General features: G+C 32.9%; 1 protein-coding gene across 1 annotated transcript in view; it reads left to right on the top strand.

The window, feature by feature from the left end:
* HELRODRAFT_68586 (hypothetical protein) overlaps nt 1–21,057 on the top strand; it is a gene marked incomplete at both ends in the record, with an annotated part of 45,996 nt that extends 24,939 nt beyond the window's left edge. The window contains 10 exons of the mRNA XM_009028933.1: nt 3,761–3,885; nt 4,193–4,321; nt 4,399–4,477; nt 6,202–6,309; nt 9,421–9,559; nt 11,580–11,700; nt 11,842–11,941; nt 15,482–15,584; nt 15,759–15,931; nt 20,950–21,057. Coding sequence (XP_009027181.1) covers nt 3,761–3,885; nt 4,193–4,321; nt 4,399–4,477; nt 6,202–6,309; nt 9,421–9,559; nt 11,580–11,700; nt 11,842–11,941; nt 15,482–15,584; nt 15,759–15,931; nt 20,950–21,057 — 1,185 coding nt within the window. The remainder of the gene's footprint in view (nt 1–3,760; nt 3,886–4,192; nt 4,322–4,398; nt 4,478–6,201; nt 6,310–9,420; nt 9,560–11,579; nt 11,701–11,841; nt 11,942–15,481; nt 15,585–15,758; nt 15,932–20,949) is intronic.
* Between the last annotated feature and the right edge of the window lie 57 nt (nt 21,058–21,114).

Below are 21,114 nucleotides of genomic sequence, written 5' to 3'. Positions count from 1 at the left end.
CGGATGACGGTTGGACACCGACGGATCTTGCTGATGCACAGTTTGCGGATGAGGACCTACAACATCTTATCACATGGAAGAAGGAGGGTAAGCGACCGGACTGGCAAAGCATTTCAGAATATAGTGCCGTGTTAAAGGGTTATTGGGCTCAGTGGGACTCTTTGTATTTGGAAGGGGATTTGCTGAAACGAAAATGGGAATCAGCTGATGGATCAAAACACCGCATTCAAGTTGTAATACCAAGAAGTAGAACGACCGAAATCCTTGATGAAATGCATGGCGGCCCTTCTGGGGGACATTTAGGAGTGAACAAGACCCTTGACAAAATACGAGAAGGATTCTACTGGCTTCACGTTAGAGAAGATGTAGAGAGCTGGTGTCGAAATTGTAACACATGCGCTTCAGTCAAAGGACCCAAAAGAAGGCTAAACGGAGCAATGCAAATCTACAATGTTGGTGTCCTCTTTGAACGGATTGCTATAGATATTGCTGGACCCTTTCCGGTATCAGATTATGGAAACCGTTACATTCTGGTTGTAGCGGACTATTTCAGCAAATGGCTTGAGGTGTTTCCAATACCCAACCAAGAAGCATGTACCGTCGCTGAAGAAATTGTACTCAATTGGATTAGTCGATATGGTGTCCCATTGGAACTCCACTCAGATCAAGGTCGAAATTTTGAGTCACAACTGTTTGGTGAAATGTGCAAGCTGCTGGGTATAAACAAAACTCGAACGACACCTCTGCACCCACAGTCTGACGGTATGGTGGAACGATTCAACATCTGGCTAAAGTAGTCGACGATAATCAACGGGATTGGGATCGTCATATACCATTGTTTCTTATGGCATACCGGAGTGCTATCCACACAACTACTGGAGAAACACCATCAAAAGTCCTGTTTGGGACTACCTTAAGAACTCCAGCTGATGTGAAATATGGCGTACCACCTGAACCACACCAACCATTAACAGAATACGTGGATAATCTTCGACAGCGATTAAACCATAGCCACCGTTACGTACGTCTTAAAATTATAAAAAAACACGGAGGTGGCCAAAACCAGATACGACTTGAAAGGAAGCAGTGGCGGTTTTGCTGTCGACGAGTTAGTTTGGCTGTACAACCCACAGCGAAAGAAAGGACGTTCTCCAAAGCTCCAGCGAGGGTGGGAAAGACCTTATCGAGTCATCACCCGCTTGAATGACGTCGTCTACCGTATTCAGGAATATCGGAAGCCGAGAGCAAGAATGAAGATCGTTCATTTGGATAGACACCGGAACGAAAGCTGTTCATCACGTTTATAACGGGACGAAGAAGGGGGTAATGTTATAAACGTGATACCGAACGCACTAAGTTCTAGCGTATTCTAGAATGTTCTAGTGACTGGAGCATTCTAGAGTATGCTAGAATCGGACCATCTAGAAGAATCTAGAAACGACGCTTGCGAAGAGTATATAAGCACACGTCGCAAGAAGATTAGTGAAATTCGTGATTTTGTAAATAGCGACTCGGTGAATTATTTAAAGCGATATTTGATTTGTTTGTTGACGTTGTCATAGCGATAGATTTTGAACGAATTAAAAGTTAATTGTTGCGTTAGTTTGAATTTACTGGAAATAAACGATTAGTTGAATAAAGTTTAATAACTGTTTGGAATATTTTATTCAATCGAGGATTTGAACCCGTCGCATCGTAAATCGGTTACGACAGCGAGTATAACAATATTCTTTCTTCTCTGACCTGATAAAATTTGGTCTAACAAAATTTTCTTTATTTAGAGTGTTATTTTCATATCTTTGATTTTGTTTAGAGTATTATTTGTCTTTGCTTCTACTTTGTATTTTGGTACCAAAATTTCTTTGTCTACATTTTCATATCTCCGTTTGTGTTGATAAAGTTGCTTTGTCTTGACATTCGTATTGTATGGTATTTCATTACTTAAAAATTTATTGTCATATTTCGGCTTGATGTTAGAAACGCATTCATCAATTTTTGTTAGTTCTTTGAACAGTTTCTCAATGGTCGTTATTTCTTCTCTATTAAGCTGGTTTTGCATTTCTAACCCATAACGATCATGTTTATTCTCGACATTTAAATTTCTAAACATAGGTTTTCCTTCGCTAAGGCATAGTCTTTTAAAGAACCACCTAAATATTTGTAATTATATGCGGTTCTTATTTTTTTCCAACCTCTATCTGCAAAAATGGTCAGAAAGGACTTTCTTTTCCTTCGCTAAGGCATAGTCTTTTAAAGAACCACCTAAATATTTGTAATTATATGCGGTTCTTATTTTTTTCCAACCTCTATCTGCAAAAATGGTCAGAAAGGACTTTCTCCATTCTGACCAATTAGTTAAGTCGATCTTTTTTAAATTTTATTCCTACCAATCTTCCGGTGACCCAGATAAAAAGAAGCGTTATACTTCTGACATTAGTAGGATTTAGTATTTTATGCCTTCTACATTCATTTTCAAATTTCTCTATCCATTCAGTAGGGTTTTACTTTTTGTTGAATTTTTCCAGAATAAATTTTTTTTCAACGTCTTGCAGCTTAAAGTTATCATTCAGACTGAACTTAGCTTCTAATTCCTTAATTCATTCATTTAAAAAATTGTCATCTGATTCATCTCTATGTTTATTATCAATAATTTTTTCTTCTAACATATTATCTAAAAAATATAGATTTTCGTCTTCGTCGTAATATTCTTTTCTCAATTCATCATCGAGTTTTATGCAAATTGTGCGATAACCGTTAATAGGTTTGATAGAATTAATTGTATCTCGCTTCCAAACTTAAATCTTTTTTCTCTTCAGGTAGGACATACCATGTTTCTTTATTTTCCGATATGCCCGCTAATTAAAATTCGTCATTATTTCTTTTAATAATATGAAAATACAACTTACTGGTTATTGAAGCCATCTTCTTTTTGAAATTTAATTTATAAGTTTGCTTTCCAATAACCTGATTTATTAATCTAAAATAGAAAATCCAAATGAGTAAATAAAGAACATAAATAAAATCAATTGAAAAAATATGAAATATTACAGAAATTATAAATGAATAACCAACCTAAAATAGAAAAATTAAATTCCAGGATCGTTTACAAAGCCAACAATAATAATATATTACCACGTGCAATAATAAAATATGACCACGTGCTATTTGCATTCATATATAAGATGATACCAAAGTAATGATGTTTTTGAAGCCATCTTCTTTTTGGAATTTAATTTATAAATTTGCTTTCGAATAACCTGATTTATTAATCTAAGTAGATAAATTAAATTCCAGGATCGTTTACAAAGCCAACAATAATAAAATATAACCACGTGCTATTTGCAATTTACAAGCACAAAATAGAAATACATTGATAACTAATATATTATATTAGTTATATTTTATAATAATTTATAACTATATATATATATATATATATATATATATATACATATATATATATATATATATATATATATACATATTTGCATCTATATATATATATATATACACACAAATAAAGGGCAATAAAAACTATTTAGGAGTAATATTCGACAAATATAAAAAAGGCTTTTATTTGAACTAAACAGTATACGAAAGCTTAACTTGTTGGGCTGCTTTAAACAGATAATTAATTAAATAATAAGAATAATAAGATAATAAACAATATTAGTATCGACATTCAAAATGTTACAAGATATTTTGGCACTTATTACTTGAAATTAATTTAATATCGTGCGATAATTTTTTTTTAATGCAGAGACCGTCTTCATTGAGAGTTGATCAATTAGATCGGACACAAGAAAACAACGACGTTATTAGATTCCCAAAAATCATTCATTTTGGTTATAGACCTGCTCAATTAAGCTACGTAGGAGATGTCGTGTGAGTTATGTTTAAAGAGCATATTTTTAAACTTTATATTAGAAATGTTTTTTATGATGATATTAATATTACGGCGGTTTTGTCGTGGGTGCCATCTTCTATACCTTTTAGGTCTATGAACGGTTGGATGGGCATTTTAAGATTATTTATAATTATTATACGTTGTATATATAGCTTATATATGCAGCTTACAAAATATTTTAAACCTCGTTGATTTTCTTTTCGTTCTTTTTTATACTAATTTTATGTTTTCATGTCACATCTTTTTCAGTTTTTTCTATTGAAATTTACTGTTTTATACCGTCAGTTACAGCAAGTTATTCAAACAGTACATGAAGTTGAAATATTTGGTAGCAAACAAGCCTAAATTATCTATAAAAGACAGAGACAAGTTAAGGACGTTAGAAAATCAATTACAAGAAATCAGAATGAAAGGGTTACTTTCTCAAAATAATGGCTTGATTTCTTTTTTTATTTAATTGTACAAGTTTAAAATTCTTGTGTCTGATTTAGATCTCTAAAAAGAGAGATGACCGTTGAAATAAGCAGCGAAGGATTTATGAGGACTGGCCTAAAGTCTGACATTTGCCAGGTATCTAACTTTGCAATCACTTTTAAAGCATTTGTCTTCGAGTGATCATAAACGAATCTGTCGTGAAATTTTTCAATTTATCTTGTCTTTTTTGAGTAATGCATAAAACTATTTATAATGAACGATTAGAAAATGGAAAAAACTATAGATATTTCTAACATTTACGAGGTGGGTAACGTTTTAACGTATAAAGTAAAACGTTTATTTACGTGAAGTTTTACGGTTCTATACTTGCATATAATGGATTACGGAGCTTTTCTACCGTAACGCCAAATGTCGTTAAATGCCATTCTTTAACAAAAATGTTTAACAATCCTTATTATAAATTTAGAATCGTTATTTAATATTGTATCAAAGAAGTTAACCTCAATGTGTTTAGTGTACTTTTGAAAATTTTGTGACAGTTTACAAATTAAACCAAACATGTCAAAACTTCCAGTTTGAATTATTTCTTATGAATAATTATTTTTGTTTTTCAGCTTTATAAATTTCATAATTTTTTTCAATTTTTGTGTCCCATAACAATTGAACGTTACTGACTGGAAGCATTGCTAGAAGGGCTACAGTCGCCAAGTTTTTCCAAATTTTATTTGAGCAAAAAATACGTAAAGCTCAATGCAATATTTTGATTCAGTGGTCAAAATTGACTAACTTATCGAAAATTAACACTTTCCTCTTCACAAACAAAGCTAGCACAACCTGCATTCATTGGCTTTTTTATTAAGTTTGAAAAATCTATATCTTTTTTAGTTTATTGTAATTATTTTGATAATTACATAAAAGCTAAAAGATTTTCGAAAAATCCGAACATGACGTGACTTGACAGAATCAAATAGAGTTTCTCTAATAACTTTTTTTTCAGACGAGTTTTTTTTCAATAAATTTCTGATTCAAAAAATACTTTTTCATGTTTTCGATGTTGTAATCAGGATGAATTGAATGTCGTAAAAGAAATCTCATCAAAAAATTTTAAATTTGCAAATAACCCGAGTGCACTTATTGTCATTTTTTAAAAATTTCGAAATTTCATACAATTATTTTAGTAATATCTGTAAGCTTGTTAAAAAATGAATTACACTTAAAATCAGTGGATGTAATTTTTTTTCTTTACTTGATGTTTGTTTTAAAACATATTACTAGCATTTATTTATAGTATTAAAGATAACTGATTTAATTAGAGAGAACAAGATCGTAAAAAAATTTTCAAGAAAATAAATTAATTTTTTTAATAAAAACTCCGGAGTATGACGAAAAAATCTATTCATAAAATTTTGACTTCGGCTGAAATCTCCAAAACCTACCGACTGTTCAAAAAAATTTTTTAATTTTCATGCAACATGTTTTGTACAAGCTAAACTAATTTTTTTTTCGATCGAGTTATTACGGCTATTGGATTACAAACCCTGATGATGACTGAGAAAATTTTAAAATATTTCTGAAGTAAATGATAATATTTTGTAATGTTTTTGGGAAATAATTTGCCTTGCAAATAACTAACTTAACCACTGACAAATCTTTTAAAAAGTGGAAATTCTCTTATTTAAAAATGAACTTAAAATCTGAAAATAGCGTAATGGTATGAGGGCGTCATAGTTTAATTCTCGGTTACATATTTACTGAAGTAGAATATAGATCTATGTGAAATTGTGTGTAAGCCGGCAGACATACCATCCAAATAATTTTCAAAAAAGACAACAGGTATTAACATTTTGTATTCAAAACAGCACGCTCTTCTTATACCCGTTTTGTTGCAACACTTGCGATTCCACAAATGCTTGGATGTCTTGGAAAAAAACATCGGTTATTTTTTCAAAAACAGGCTATTGTTACAAGTTAGTACAATTTTGCATTACAGTTATTTTATAACAGTATATTTGTTGTTATCTAAAAATTAGACTTTGTCAAGCACAAAAAGAACAAACAAACAAACGAGAATAAAAATGAGAACCAAAGGGGAAATAATAGATATGTCTATATATATAACTCAATTGCTGTTCATCAGTTTTGCAAAAAGCTTTGCTTTTTTGATACGTTTGTGGAGGTCTAAAAGGTTTTTGGAGGTTTTAAAGATAAGAAAAATTCGAATAAAACAGCAAATATTGTATACAAGAACTTTTTTTAATTTGTTGATCATTTGTGATAGTGACATTATATATAAAATATAATATTCAAAATATAAAATTCAAAATATAACATTCAAGATATTTGAAATGATTATTGTGCCGACAAATCAGTAACAATTGGGGAAATGAAAATAATTTTTAAATATTGTAAGGCGTTAAAATACACTCGTGAATCTACTGGATTATGTTGTGCTGGAGTCACGGGTTTTGTTTTCTGAACACATATTTTAGAAAGAGGATGGAACATCTCATAACATACAAAAGTGGACCATCAAACACGCAAATTGATTTTTTCGCTGATTCTTGGGCATGACATAAAACTGCATTATGCCTTGCGTGCTTTTGAACAAAAGGCAAGGCCCACCGATTATAACTGGTGGTGGTCGTCAGGATGGGTGTCCGGATGTAAAAAATTTCTCCAAAATTTATTCCATGCCACCACAAAAAAAAACAACGGCCCCTAGTCCCTAGAAGGAACGCTTAATGTTGGATCACTGACTGGCCGCAGCATGGAAATCGCAGAAATGCTTGAGCCTAGAAGGTTTGACATCTGCTGTCTTCAGGAGACTCGATAGTCCCTAGAAGGCCTTAAGTGGTCGGGTGGGCTAAGAATCTCTGGGAAGTGTGCAATAGCGGAGGGATGTTGCAGAAAAATTCAGAAGAGCCTCTTTATGGTATTTAGACTTGGAACGCTTAATGTTGGATCACTGACTGGCCGCAGCATGGAAATCGCAGAAATGCTTGAGCATCTGCTGTCTTCAGGAGACTCGATGGAAATCGAATAGTGTCTGTCATATCAATTCAGACAAAAAAATATATAAATTAGTCTGGAATGGTCAAAAGACGGCCAAAAATGGTTTTGGATTTTTTGTCAAAGAACCACTAGCCCAAGAACATCTCATAACATAAAAAACGCAAATTGATTTTAGCACCAAAGGCTATTAAAAAATATCAGTTATACCTGGTGAATCATGTGTCGCCCAACATAACCTCCTTGTGGCAGACCTGGTTATCGAACTGTCAAAACATAAGTCTAAACAAATGCTTTAAAAAATCAAAACGTGGAAGCTAAAAAGCAATATTCATCGAGAAAAATTTCAACAGATTGTCACCACACAGTTCGACCACCAATCGCAATTCGGATTGGAGTACATACAAAACCGTTTTGATAAACGCTGCAATTACAGCTTGTGGAAAAACCGGTACAAAACGACAAAAATGAGATGGTTCTTGAACAAGATGAGATCAAGCTACAATGGAGGGAATACTTCAACGAATGAAATGAAATAAAATCCCATCAATTTCAACTTTGACGCTCCACCCATCGAAGGTCCGATTCCAGTCATCACTGCAGATGAGCTTACAGAAGCTCTGAAAACTATGAAGGATGCAAAGGCAGCAGGGCCCTCTGGATTCACAAATGACATTATCAACGCATTTGGATACCTGCAGTGCCCAAACGTTACTACAACTTTGCCGTGAAGTGTGGTGAAATTGCTCAATGCCGACTGAATGGAACTATAGCATGACAGTTCCGCTATACAAAGGCAAAAGTGATCCAATGAATTGTTGGAACGTACAACGTTTGAACAGCACAACGGTTGAAAACACAGATGCGTTTGACATCGGCGTTGGAGTTTACCAAGGCTCGATTCTCAGTCCACCGTTACTTATAACTATGATGGAGGAAATCACAGAACATTTGGAATTTGTTTTAACAGCCACATCTGAGCAGAATACAGCTCAGAAAGATTGTAACACCAGACTCGCCAATCATGAATTCAAAGTCAACATCAGCAAAACCAAAGCAATGAACACTGGTGAACCCATCCAATCCACAGCTACTGGACGATAGCCCTGTTCTGTTTGTAAAGCTGGTGTAAGTGTCTGCAGTGTACCCAGTGGTTACAATTAATTATACGTCGCGTGTTCACGCCTCGGAAAACCGTGCATGTGTGTAATAAATAATTGTGATATACATGTATTTGGTACATAAATGTGAAATATTGTTTTGTTAGTGAAAGAATGAATAAACGTACAACTAAACAAGGATGAAAATAAAAATAAAAGTGGAAATAATATATATATATTATATATATATAATATCAATATGTATATAATATATAGTGTACATGTACATATTATTAAAAGTTGAGAAAAGTTTGGTAAATTGCCGGGAAACCCTAAAAACAGCAGATATTTGGTTACGATATTTATGTGTTACGATATCTATATATACGACTACTTTCTTTCTTTGATAGTCACATTATAAAATATAATATTCAATATATAAATTTCAAACTCTAATATTTAAAATATAAAATTCAATAAAGTTCATTATAGTGTCAATCCATCCTGTCGCACTTTAGAACACGGAAAAAAGTATTACGATTATAATTATTTTTCGATATATATATGTTACGTTATCTATATATCAATATCTTTTTTTTTACTTTGTTGATCCTTTATGATAGTGACATTCTGAGTAATTTGCTCTTTTTTGGATTGGGATTGCGACACATTACTGCTAACTATATTTATTACCTAATTGCTTTTTTATATAAATTTTGAAAATAAAGATTGATAATTTTAAAACAAAAACAACGCTATACGCGTGTTATAAATAATTTTGAAACGCGCTTATAAATATTATTATTTTACCCAACCGAAATGACGTTAAATTTTAAAATTTTGTCCTAATTAATATTACCGATATCGGTTCACATTAAGACCTTATAGACATTTTTTAAATATATATAGACGTGTAATTTTTATCGACGTTTTTTGTTTATATTATCAAACGTGTTTTCTATTTTTCAGATGGCAATGACTCATCCTTCATTTAGGATGAATTATGGAACTAATCCTGATCATGCACGTAATTCATTGACAAACTGTGGCATGAGGCAGTTAGAATATGGAGATAGGCACATTCATTATATTCATACCAGAAAAAGAGGTTTTGCAGTTGTTTTGTCTGCATTGATTTTATTGACGTCCGATAATTTATATTTTGTATTTTGAAATATCGTTTTTTATATTTTCAAAAATGTGGTAAATGGACTATACATTGTTTTTAAAATGGGAATTTTTTATGAATGGCACATGTTAAAAATTTTGCAGCCTGACTCTATTATTTACTATTATGATTGATTCTATTAGTTAACAATTTTGCCAAGTTTAGTTTAGCCTAAGGCTGAGAATTGATTCTGCTCGTTCTTAATAGTCCGGTTGGTGTGTATGATAAAATTATCCTGTTTTATACACAATTGATTGGCTTAAATAGATTTAGTAGTTTCATTGAATTTAGTAGTTACATTTATTTATATGGTCAAAACTAATTGTCATTTTAGTTTTTGCTAAACATAATATAATAAAATTGTTTTTTCATTTATGTTTCATACCTATTTTATAACGATCAATAAATCTGATTGTCCTATAGCCAATGGTGGACACATGCTAACATCCATTTTTATATATTATATTATTTATAACTATAAAATATAAATTTATTAAATATAATTCTTTCAATGTTATATAGTTATTAAGTTTTTATCCTCTATATTGTTTGTGTTATTATGCGATAATTTCTGTTTGTTAATATTTTGTATTTTAGGTTTAATTCAATGACGTGCGTGGAAATGGTTTTTTGGTTTTTCTGACTAGATAAGTGGTCTGTTATGGCCCTCTGGTCAGTTTGTCAATAAATAATTAATAATAATATTTTATGATATTGAATTTCTTCAGATCAGCAGGTTTTAGTTTATTTTAAGTTTATTTGCTATCATTGGCGCGGTCTACTGCATTAACAGTATTTGTGACGACTGTGGACAGGTGAAGAGACATTTGCCACATTTCACATACCAAAAGATTCAAAATTATTTGCTGTTTTAAATATTAAAAGATGAATGGTCATGTGTACACAAAAATGAAAACAAAAAAAGGTATTAAGGTAATTCCAACCTATCGTCAAATATTCATGCACTGTTAATTACGGCAGTGCCACTAGTATTAACGGTAACAGTTGAAAGAAGTTTTTCAACACTGAAAAGGATTACAGATTATTTGAGAAAGATTAAAGGTTATTTGAGAAAGATCTAACGAGGAAAAACTTACTTCATTTACACTATTATCAATTCATCGGGATGATAAACTCACTTCATTGGCACTATTATCAATTCATCGGGATGATACAATTTATCCAAGGGGACAACAATTTGGTTCGGCTAGTCGTAAATTATAATGGTTGTTATTGTAATGTAAGATTTCAACATTGTGGTCCAAGTTTTCTTTTTACTTATCGATCACCTCACTAAGTAATCTAGTACATTAATCAATTATTTTATTAATTTGCCTTTTTATGCCATTACTTTATTTTATTTTCAATACCTTTCATGTTTAAACATTTTTTCTTAATTTTTTTTATTTATTTATACATATATTTTTTTCGTTGCCATTTCATTGCATAGCTGTAACAGTTTCTGCGTCTGACAGATCCTGATTTTTTAAAGTTTAATAATAATAAAAAATATAGGACAAACACCGCTTAAAAGCAAGTTAGTGAAGCTAACGATAGAAGTGATGAGATTTGCAGTTTCAATTTTGGATCCAGTAATATCCCAAAGTTGTTAAGGAGTGAACAATTTCTACCTCTAGATGTTCCTTTGGGAAACTGTGTCAAGCATGAAAAGTTCTTTCCTTGGGAGGCCATGGAGCGGGAGCAGAGGAAAGACATTGTCATGATATCTGTCAAAGACAATATTTTCATGACATTTCGAAAGTTTCCTTGCCTAATTTTACTTTTAACTATAATGCTCAATTTGGGCAGATTTACATATATATGAGCCTTAAGTTAAAGACATATACAGCTGCAACACGCATTCGTATTATAAATTTATACATTTAAATATAATATATTATCAAAAGTACTTTTTGTAAACCTCCGCTAATGATTTGTAATTATTTGTCGTATCAACTAGGCATAAAAACCTTAATGCACATCATGTCTAAGATGGCTCGTTCTAAAGAAACGGACTCTGAAATTCATCATTATGAAAGACTCGAGTTCCTAGGAGACACTGTTATTGAATTTCTTTCAAGGTTAAAAATTATTAAATTATTGTTAACCAATTGTTATTTTTAGTATTTTTACTGACATTAATTTCAATTTTGTTTAATAAAGATTATAAATTTATTACGTTTTTTATGTGGTTTTATTCATTCCTAATAATTTTTTTTTAGTATTCACTTGTTTTTTCTTTTTCCTCGTTTGGAGGAAGGGGGACTTGCAACTTATCGGGCTGCTCTTGTTCAAAACCAACATCTAACTGTACTTGCGCAAGTTAGTTTATATTCATTATTTTATAAATTTTCGCAAAATTTTTCAGTGTGTCGGAGTAAATTACAAATTTTGCTAACTCCGGCTTTCTGATTAAAACATTTTCGAATCCTTGAGTGAAACTTTTCACAACCACCATTTTTTTACCATTTTGTCTTTTTTATTTATTGGTTTTCAATCTTTCAATCAATCTTCTAAATTTCCTTAATCCTTCAAGAGATTGCAGCCAGTGAGGCCAATAACGTTCCCCTTTTTCGTTTTTTTTTCAAAAATCTTTTCAGCATGTTATATTCCCAGTCCATTCAGCCCATTGCAGAATAGGCTGGGAGTAAAACACATATAGTAAAACCTTCTATCCATCTGTTTCTAAAATTTTTCTTTCAATTTTTCTTTCAATCGTTCAAATTTATTAATCCGACATTTTGCAAATATGCAAGCTTTTGACTTTTTCCTATCTTCTGTCTTTCTGGAGCGTTCTATTTTAAAGTTTTTGCCTTTCACTTTGTGAGTTTTGCATGCTTTTCTTCGAAATATTTTTGGTAAACCAACCAGCAAATTAATATCTTTAGCAAACAACATTTTTTAAGGTTTTGTTTCTAATATTAGACTCTTTCAAGGTTTGCATGACGCATCGGTCAGCTATGTCGTTCGTGCCTCCAAGACTTAGAAAAAACTGTTGCGCCATGTATAAATTATTGCAATATTAACGAGCAAAAGGTTTTCTGCATTAGCCTGTTAAGGAAATATTCTTGATGATGCCATGGGATAAATAATTTATATAGTCATGCGATAATTTAAAAAATAATGTTCTTTAATATGCAATTATATGCAAAACTCACAACCACTCCGTAACCATGTTATACCAAAAAAGTTTTTCTAAACACCGGCCTATTTAACAAATTTTTATGATGATACCTTGAAATTTAGCATATATCGCCATGCCATAATTCAAAAATTAATGTGCAATCTGTAACCTCTATCGTCCACTTGTAGCCATGTTGTGCCATACCGTTCAGTATTTGTTGATAGCAGATTTTTTGTCAGAATCTCTAATGGATGTTACAAAAATATGCGTTACTCTGCATAATAAATCTTTCAATCTTTGTTCAAACCTATATTTTAAACAAAAATTGTGCCTTTTATTTATATAATTTTATATTTAACAAGTTTTCAAGTAGTTTATATATTTTTATTGAGTATTTTTTATTTGCAACAGTTTATATGTTATTCGATCTTTCGTAGGTTCGAAACTTGAATAATAAAACTTATATACATCTCCTGAGCAAATAAAGTCAAGTTGTTGTCCTTCCTAGGCGTCCAGCCGAGGCCCAAGCCAGTTTGCCACTTCTACCGGGTTCCTCCACAGATCTTTTATTTTGAGATGTATGCGATTCTTGAGGCAGCTAAACAAATGGGGGATATCGTCTGATTGTTAGTCTAGGCGTCCAGCCGAGGCCCAAGCCAGTTTGCCACTTCTACCGGGTTCCTCCACAGATCTTTTATTTTGAGATGTATGCGATTTTTGAGGCAGCTAAACAAATGGGGGATATCGTCTGATTGTTAGTGGTAGAAAGGACAGATGTTGTTGAGCCCTCTGTCGATTCGATTCATCCAAACCTGGATGAAAAGTCAAGTTGGTGCTGAGTTGTTGCACAGGATGCAGTTGATGTGCAATTGACCCATCAGAAAGATCCAAGCATTCTTCACTATTATTAAAAAAAAACACTTATATCCGCTGGAATGGCCAAATTGCACTACATAAAATTTCAATTGCTAATTTTTGCTATATTTATATTTGTTGTCTTTGTAAAACTAGAATCTTTCGATTGTAAACTTTTTGATAATATGGAATTGCGTTTAGAATTATTGGCGATTGTGCGACATCGACATTTTTAATTCGGTGTTTTAATAAATGTTTAAACAAGTCTATGTTTGAATAGAGACAGCCGTGTTTTTGTTGAAGCGCTTGAAAAGACAACTTTTAATCTAAAAAAATATTGAAAACAATGATGAATACTGTGCTAATGACTTAGGATGACTGCAAAGATGCAATGAGAATGCGGGTTAGGTAAAGGAACGAACCCAACAATGCCGGCACTAAATGTATACGATACAACTAATCTGAAGAAGGGACTATTAAAACGAAACCTCGATTTAAAAAGATTGTTTTGATTAACCGCTTGAAGGACGCCCTGACGGTAACAATCTTTATGAGTTTGAATTTCCGATTCTAATGGATAAAATTCTTAAAAAATTGTATCAACAGAAAGCCTAATCACAAAGGAGATATGTAGAAAGAAAAACAACGAATAATAAGGCAAAACGCATCCAAGTACAATTGAGAACAACACGAAACAAAAATACTTGACTTTGATCTCATTATTTGTGACAGACTGACAAAAATCAAACGTTTAGGGGCAACAATCAAACTCCAGGGTTACTTTTACTCTGTAAAACTACATTTTGAAACCGTTTATTTGTAGTAATATAATCAATCATATATTTTACATAGTCTCCGAGACTTCCAAATATAGTTTCGCTATGGGTTATCATTGAAAGTATCCTTAAGATCACTTTTTGTTATCATGAAAATAGCGCATGTTTCAAGAGTTAACAAAACCAAGAAAGGATTACAACGTCTACCTACCGCTAAAGGAACCGAAATAAAGAAAACCCGGCATGGCCCAAAATGATATAACGCAGGATTCAGATGCAATGTAAAATGTACAATCCACGGTACAAAAAAGTTAAAGTTTTTCTGTAAAAGAATTGGTAAGTTAGGTACGTGGTCTTTAACTGGAAAATGTAATCTACAAAATCTATGATCGTGAAAGACAGCGTGCTAAAGTCGTTCATTTGGATAAGTTAGTAATAAAGAAATAACGCGGAGCGGTTGAATTATAATTTTAATCTTTGTAATATTTGTCTATTTTATAGAACTTTAAAATTTATCAATTTTAAAATTAGAGATAATGGAGTATTTTTATTTTTGATAATGCAACTCTTATCAATCCCAGAACTGCTTACATTTTTTATACTTTTTAATTAAACCATTGCGCCATAATGGCTGTACTATATAATTATGCGGGTTGAAGGTCTATGAGTTTTAGACAGACAGGATCCGAACTATGCCGTCGTGTAATAACCAAATGATACTTGGCATTCATACCGACTGAGCCAAACTCGGTGTGTTACGCTGAGAATTATTGGTTATTTAGCGACATCGAGCGTAGTTCTTGGATTAATGAATGTTTCAATGTTATATTACTGTTGGCATTGAAATAAACATTTAATAAAATCTGTATTTATATCTTGGACCTAGGGAAAATCAAACTGAACTTCACGATAGTGCAAGTAACTATAATATCGTTTATTATTATTATTATTATTAAATACAAATAACAACAGCTTATCATGTATCCTTCTGATAAAAATTTTTTTTATTGACATTTTGGTTGATGTGCTCAGTCAGTTTGTTTCCTCTCACAGCAATGATAAATTTATAAATTAAAATATTTGATATTGATAATTATTTCACACTAGAAACTTGGCCTGCAGCATTTCTTATTATACGCCCATGGCCCAGATTTGTGCAGAGATCTTGATCTTAGATACGCTTTGGCCAACTGTTTCGAAGCTCTTATGGGTAATTTAATTTTTTGTTTTATATATTGAACATTTTACTGATTTTACCCATATAATATTTTCAATGGGTTTGAGTTATATATGTACATAAACATAAAATGCATATATAATATATATATATACATATATTGCTTTTTTGTTCAACTTTTTTAAATTTTCATTCTATTAAACACAGGATCATTATATTTAGATGGAGGAATCGAAGTAGCTGATCGAATTTTTGGGGAAGCTCTTTTTAAAGGAGAACCTAATTTGTTACATGTTTGGACCAACTTACCTGCACATCCTTTACAAATTGATGAGCCTCTCGGTGACAGACACTGGGTAGAAAAAAGCAAGCCGCTTCAGGTATAAAATTTTAAGCATAAATTTAGTATGCAAATTATGAGTTAAATTTTTTGGAAATATTGTGTTGAGTTAAAAGTTTTATAAACTATAATGTTTTTTAAACAAAACGACGTACATTTGATATGAATTGTTAAAAGTGGGTGATGGTTAAAGAGTGTTTAATAGGGAAAAAACTCAGCTCAAATTGCAAGAATAAACTGCTGGTATATTTCGAAATGAAAATGCATGCAACATTCTAAAAGCAGGAATGTGACGTCTCGAGTCAACAGCTTGTCTTGATCTTGTCTCGAGATTTCAAAATGTAAGACTTCGTCTTGTCTACTTTTAAAACAATGCCGATCTTAGTCTTGTTTTCAAAATTCAAGATAGGAAATAGTTTTTTATTCATACTAACTTTTAAACCATTTTCGGTATATTCTTTTGTAAGCATACATTAAACATATATTAAAACATATATAATAAAAAAATGCGTGCGTGTACCACATGTTTTGTCCTGGTTATGACATTAAACTGACCCTCACTGCCTTGTGAGTGATGTTGGATCATCAAAGGCTAGGCCCACCGCTTATAACTGTGGTTGCGTAAGGAAGGGCGTCCTGCGTAAAAATTAGCCAAATAAATTACTTATGATGACAGAAGTGACAATGAACCTCAGTATCCGGCAGAATGGCGTCGAGGGGGAAAATGTCGTCTAAACGTGTGTTGTTTTGTTGTTTGTACCACATGTTTTGAAAAACTAATTTCTCATTCACAGTGCTTGGTGTTAATATCTGGTAATGGTTATTTAAAAGTAAATCGACATAATGAAGATCATTGAATCATAGCAATCTGAAGGTCCATGCGAAACTTTACGTTTTTTATCATTTCGCATATATAAAATACGTTCTTTGGTTAATATTAGGGTTGTACCAAATAGTACTTTTTGATATAGCCGAATAGTAATAACTAAAACTGAGCCAAATATTGACGTATAAATTGCGCGTTTACTAAGCAACATTTATACATCAAAAACTGTTAAAATTATTAGTGTTTAACCTCTGAAATATTTACAAACGAATTCATTTTTACGAATTTTATTGATAAAAACAATACAAAGAATTTTATTGATAAAAACAACACACGTGTAGACGACATTTTCCCCAAGATCGGGGGTTGCCGTTAGGCTACCTATGACGAAACGAATACCCCTCGACGCCATTCACATCTGTCACTTGTCTCAGCTTTCTCAACCCCGCTTTCGTTCTCCATCTTCTCTCTTCATCCCAATCGCGGACGACCCCTTCCTATCACTCCTTCAACCTCGAACTCCAACGCTCGCCTAATCCCGACCCTTTCATACATTCTCAACACATGTCCATACCACCGCAATCTCGATCTCCTTACCAATGTCACAAAGTCCTCATTCAGTCCCATCATCGACATCAGCTCTGTACTACTCCTCCTATCCTTCACTCTAATCCCACACATCATACTCACCACAGCTCTTTCAGTCCTCTGCAATACAATTTCCTCCTCTCTCCTCAACACCCAAGTTTCACCATATACCATCGCTGATCTCACACATGCTTTATATACCCTCCATTTCATCTTCACTGACCATTTCTTTCCACACAATACCCCAAGTTCCCTAAATTTTATCCATCCCACACAAACTCTAGCCGTAACAGCGCTCAAACATCCTCCATCCGGGTTCAGCTTAACCCTTAAATAAACAAAGCTTTCCATTTATTCCATACCATGATTCAACCCCGTCCTTGCGTCCGTCCTATTAACACATTTCTTACATTTGAACGTGCCTTCCACTTTTTTCAGTGCCCCCTCACACCACTACATCTCCTATGTACCCACTTCTGACATCCTATACACAATACCGAGTTAGCCTTCACTCTCCTGTCACGTACCCCACAGGGGTCTATTTTACTTATCACTCGCTCCCCATTTTCCCCACTCATCATACCAACTTCTCCCGTACCATCATTCCCCTTCCACCATAACTTATATCTTTCACCTTTAGCCCCCACAAACCTTGTGCCTTTTCCTTCCATCTAATCTCCTGTAATGCAGCCACGTCAACCATTTTCCTCTGCAACTCCTCCACTTCTTCCAAACTCCAGGTACCAAACCTCCAACCCCTTGGTCTACAAGAAATCCTTCCACCCATTAGTGCTATGCTATAGAGTGGGGTGCCAGTAGCCAACCATTTACAGGGCCTTGCACCGCAATCCCATAGACTGAGTCTCCGGGGATTCTTCGCACCCTCTTCTGCCGGACACTGAGGGCCATTGTCACTTCTGACATCATAAGTATTTATTTGGCTAATTTTGGACACCCTTCCTTACGCAACCACAGTTTTAAGCGGTGGGCCTAGCCTTTGATGATCCAGCATAACTCACATGACAGTGAGGGTCGGTTTAATATCATAACCAGGACAATGTCATGACCAGGACAAATTAAAAACAAAACTAACAATATTTTTTTCAAAAAGTTTTTTTAAAATTAAATTTTAATAATATTAGAAACGAAAATTAGCTGTATAAAATAACTAAGCAAGCCAAATAGAGCAGATAAAATATTTAAGTAACTAAAATAATATAGGTTGCGTTACTTGGCGGAAACAATGTTAAGCTAATCGTAATTTGCATATGCACGGATAATGATCAAACTAACCGAACCTACAATTAGTCTGTTTTTATGTGTTTATATAGGAAATTAGTGTAAACCAGGCCTTTGTTCTTATGATTTGTTTGTTTATTGCTGTTATTGACTTTGTTAATTTTACCATTTTGATATGGTTTCTTTCTTCGGTTTTGGTCGATGTTGCTTTCTTCAGTGTCTTCATCGGTACCATTGGTTTTAGTATATTTTATTATCGTCCTTCTTGTCGGGAGTATTGTTGAAATACTTTGTGGTTTGTTTATCAGGGGTTGTTTTATGTCGATTAGAATGGCTTCGGCTAATTTCATTTCTCTTGTAATTTCTATATAATGTGTGTGTTCTAAGTGTGTTTTTATAGAACCCTCCCTTTTGTGCGTGGTCTAACATCTAGCTAGTGATATATATATAATATATATATATATATATATATATAGTCATCTAAAATAAGTCTGTTTAGAAATCAAGAATCCACGTAAAGAGAAATACCCTACATGTTCAAGGGTCGGTTATAACAATATAATAAATTTGTAGTTTTATTTTGTCGGAAGGATTAGTCGGTTTGACATTTTTATAAATGATTTGTTTTAAGACGGATTCGTCCGTTTTGTAATTGGTTTTCATATGATTTCTATGATAGAAGATGATGTCAGTGTTTGGATAATTTTGTTGTGGGCTGTTAAGCCGTTGTAGTTTATTTTTAATTACATCCTCAATCATTGCAGTACAGTATCTATTGTTTACCAATAGGTTCGTAATTCTTTTCAATTCCACATCACGTTTTTTGGTTGATGACCGATTGTTGATGGCGAATGTTCTTGTACAGATTTTAAATTGTTCATTCATTTTTTCCATTGAGGCAAATGCTTTTATTTGTAGTTTTTACTTAGTCTGCAGTTTCAAAGCTGTTCATTGCAGCTGTTCATTGCAGCAGACACGGACATCAAAAAAAGGTAAAAATTTTTCATTCTTATGCGGCTTGACGGTTCATTGATTAAAGGCGCCTAGTTTTGCTATTGCAATGACTGGGTTCGAATACAAAGAGATCCCCGCTTACCAATGTGTATGACGCGTGGTTTGCACGCGTATTCATAAACACTGTGTGTGTTTGTCGTTGAAACTTCTGAAGCAAACTCCTTTTATGCTCATTGTTAACTTTGGATTTGTTGGGAACAGTGAGTAGTTCATTAACTTTATTGGGATCTTTATATGATATAAAGATGTCATCAACGGATCTTGGATATATGTGAAGTTTAAGATGGGGTATTCTTGAAAAGTTGATTTTTCCAGATGACCAATTGACCAGATAGCGAAAAAATCATCTAAAACCCATGTCTATCGGCTCGTATAGTTTCCTATTGTTGTAAAAGTTGTTACAGTTTCTGCGTCTGTCAGATCCTGATTTATAAAGAATAATAATAAAAATAAAGGTACATGAATATTATGAACATAATGGAGCTGGAAAATTCTATTTTTTCAAAAACTTTGTATTTTGTAAAATCCGTCATTGAAGACGAATGTGTCAAAAAATTCGAACCAGATGACTTGCCTACAAAATTTTGAAATAAACAAGAAGAGATTTTACAACAATCGTCAAGACAACGAATTTAAAGTGGGTCTGTATCCAGAATGGGAGTAAACTCAATCGAAGTAAAATTGACAAAAGAGTTGGCCGGTTTAAAATTCTTAGAAAGATATCACCGTCGATTTTCGAAGTAGACCGTGGAAATAAGAAAAAGGAATCATACTTATTTCACATTAATAAATTAACTTTTAATGTACCTCAAAAAATGACATGATAACAGTTTTGATCTCGGTAATTGTATCATTATCTGGGCTCTGTTGTCGCGGGTTGATGCAAGCGGTGCAGAGACCACAGGCTCAGCGTACTATCGGTGATCATAGCTTGTTTTGTCAAGTTTTACCTTTAGCCCGTGTTTGGCAAGCTGGTTATTCCAGACCTCAAATTTTTTGGCTGCGTCTTGTTCCGAGGTTTTTCTGATGATGGTGTTTTTCTGACGGCATCTGAGAGTGTTTCAGAAATCATTTTTGGCGTCTTCAGATTTACCGGTCTGTGGTGCATATACAGAAAAAACAGAACCTGTTTTCCCATTTTGACTTTAATCAGCATTTCACCGTTGTCATCTTTCTTCTAATACAGTTGGTTCGCGGCATCTTATTCGGTATTATTCGATCAATATTATATATATATATTAGTTTGAGTGTGTTTGTTTGGTTTGTTTATAAGAAATGGTTAACTTGTTCATGTTTTTAAATATTTTTATCTATTGATGTTTTAATGATATAATTAATTATTGTTTTGCTATAATTTTTTACGAAACTTTTGACTTAAAATGTGAAAAAAGAAAATAGTCGAGTTTGAAAGAATCATTGGCTTCCGGTTTAATCATATTCGATTATTAGCACGAGCCCTCACCATGAGAAACATTGGTTTCAATAACCTTACTCTGTAAGTTACAATGTTATTTATTTATTTAATTTAATTTATTTATTTACAATGTTATTTAAGT

This window comes from Helobdella robusta, assembly GCF_000326865.2.
Source record: "Helobdella robusta unplaced genomic scaffold HELROscaffold_6, whole genome shotgun sequence".
NCBI classification, from domain to species: Eukaryota; Metazoa; Annelida; class Clitellata; order Rhynchobdellida; family Glossiphoniidae; genus Helobdella; species Helobdella robusta.
The sequence above is the reverse complement of the archived record's forward strand: the minus strand, read 5'-3'. Positions and strand labels throughout refer to the sequence as shown.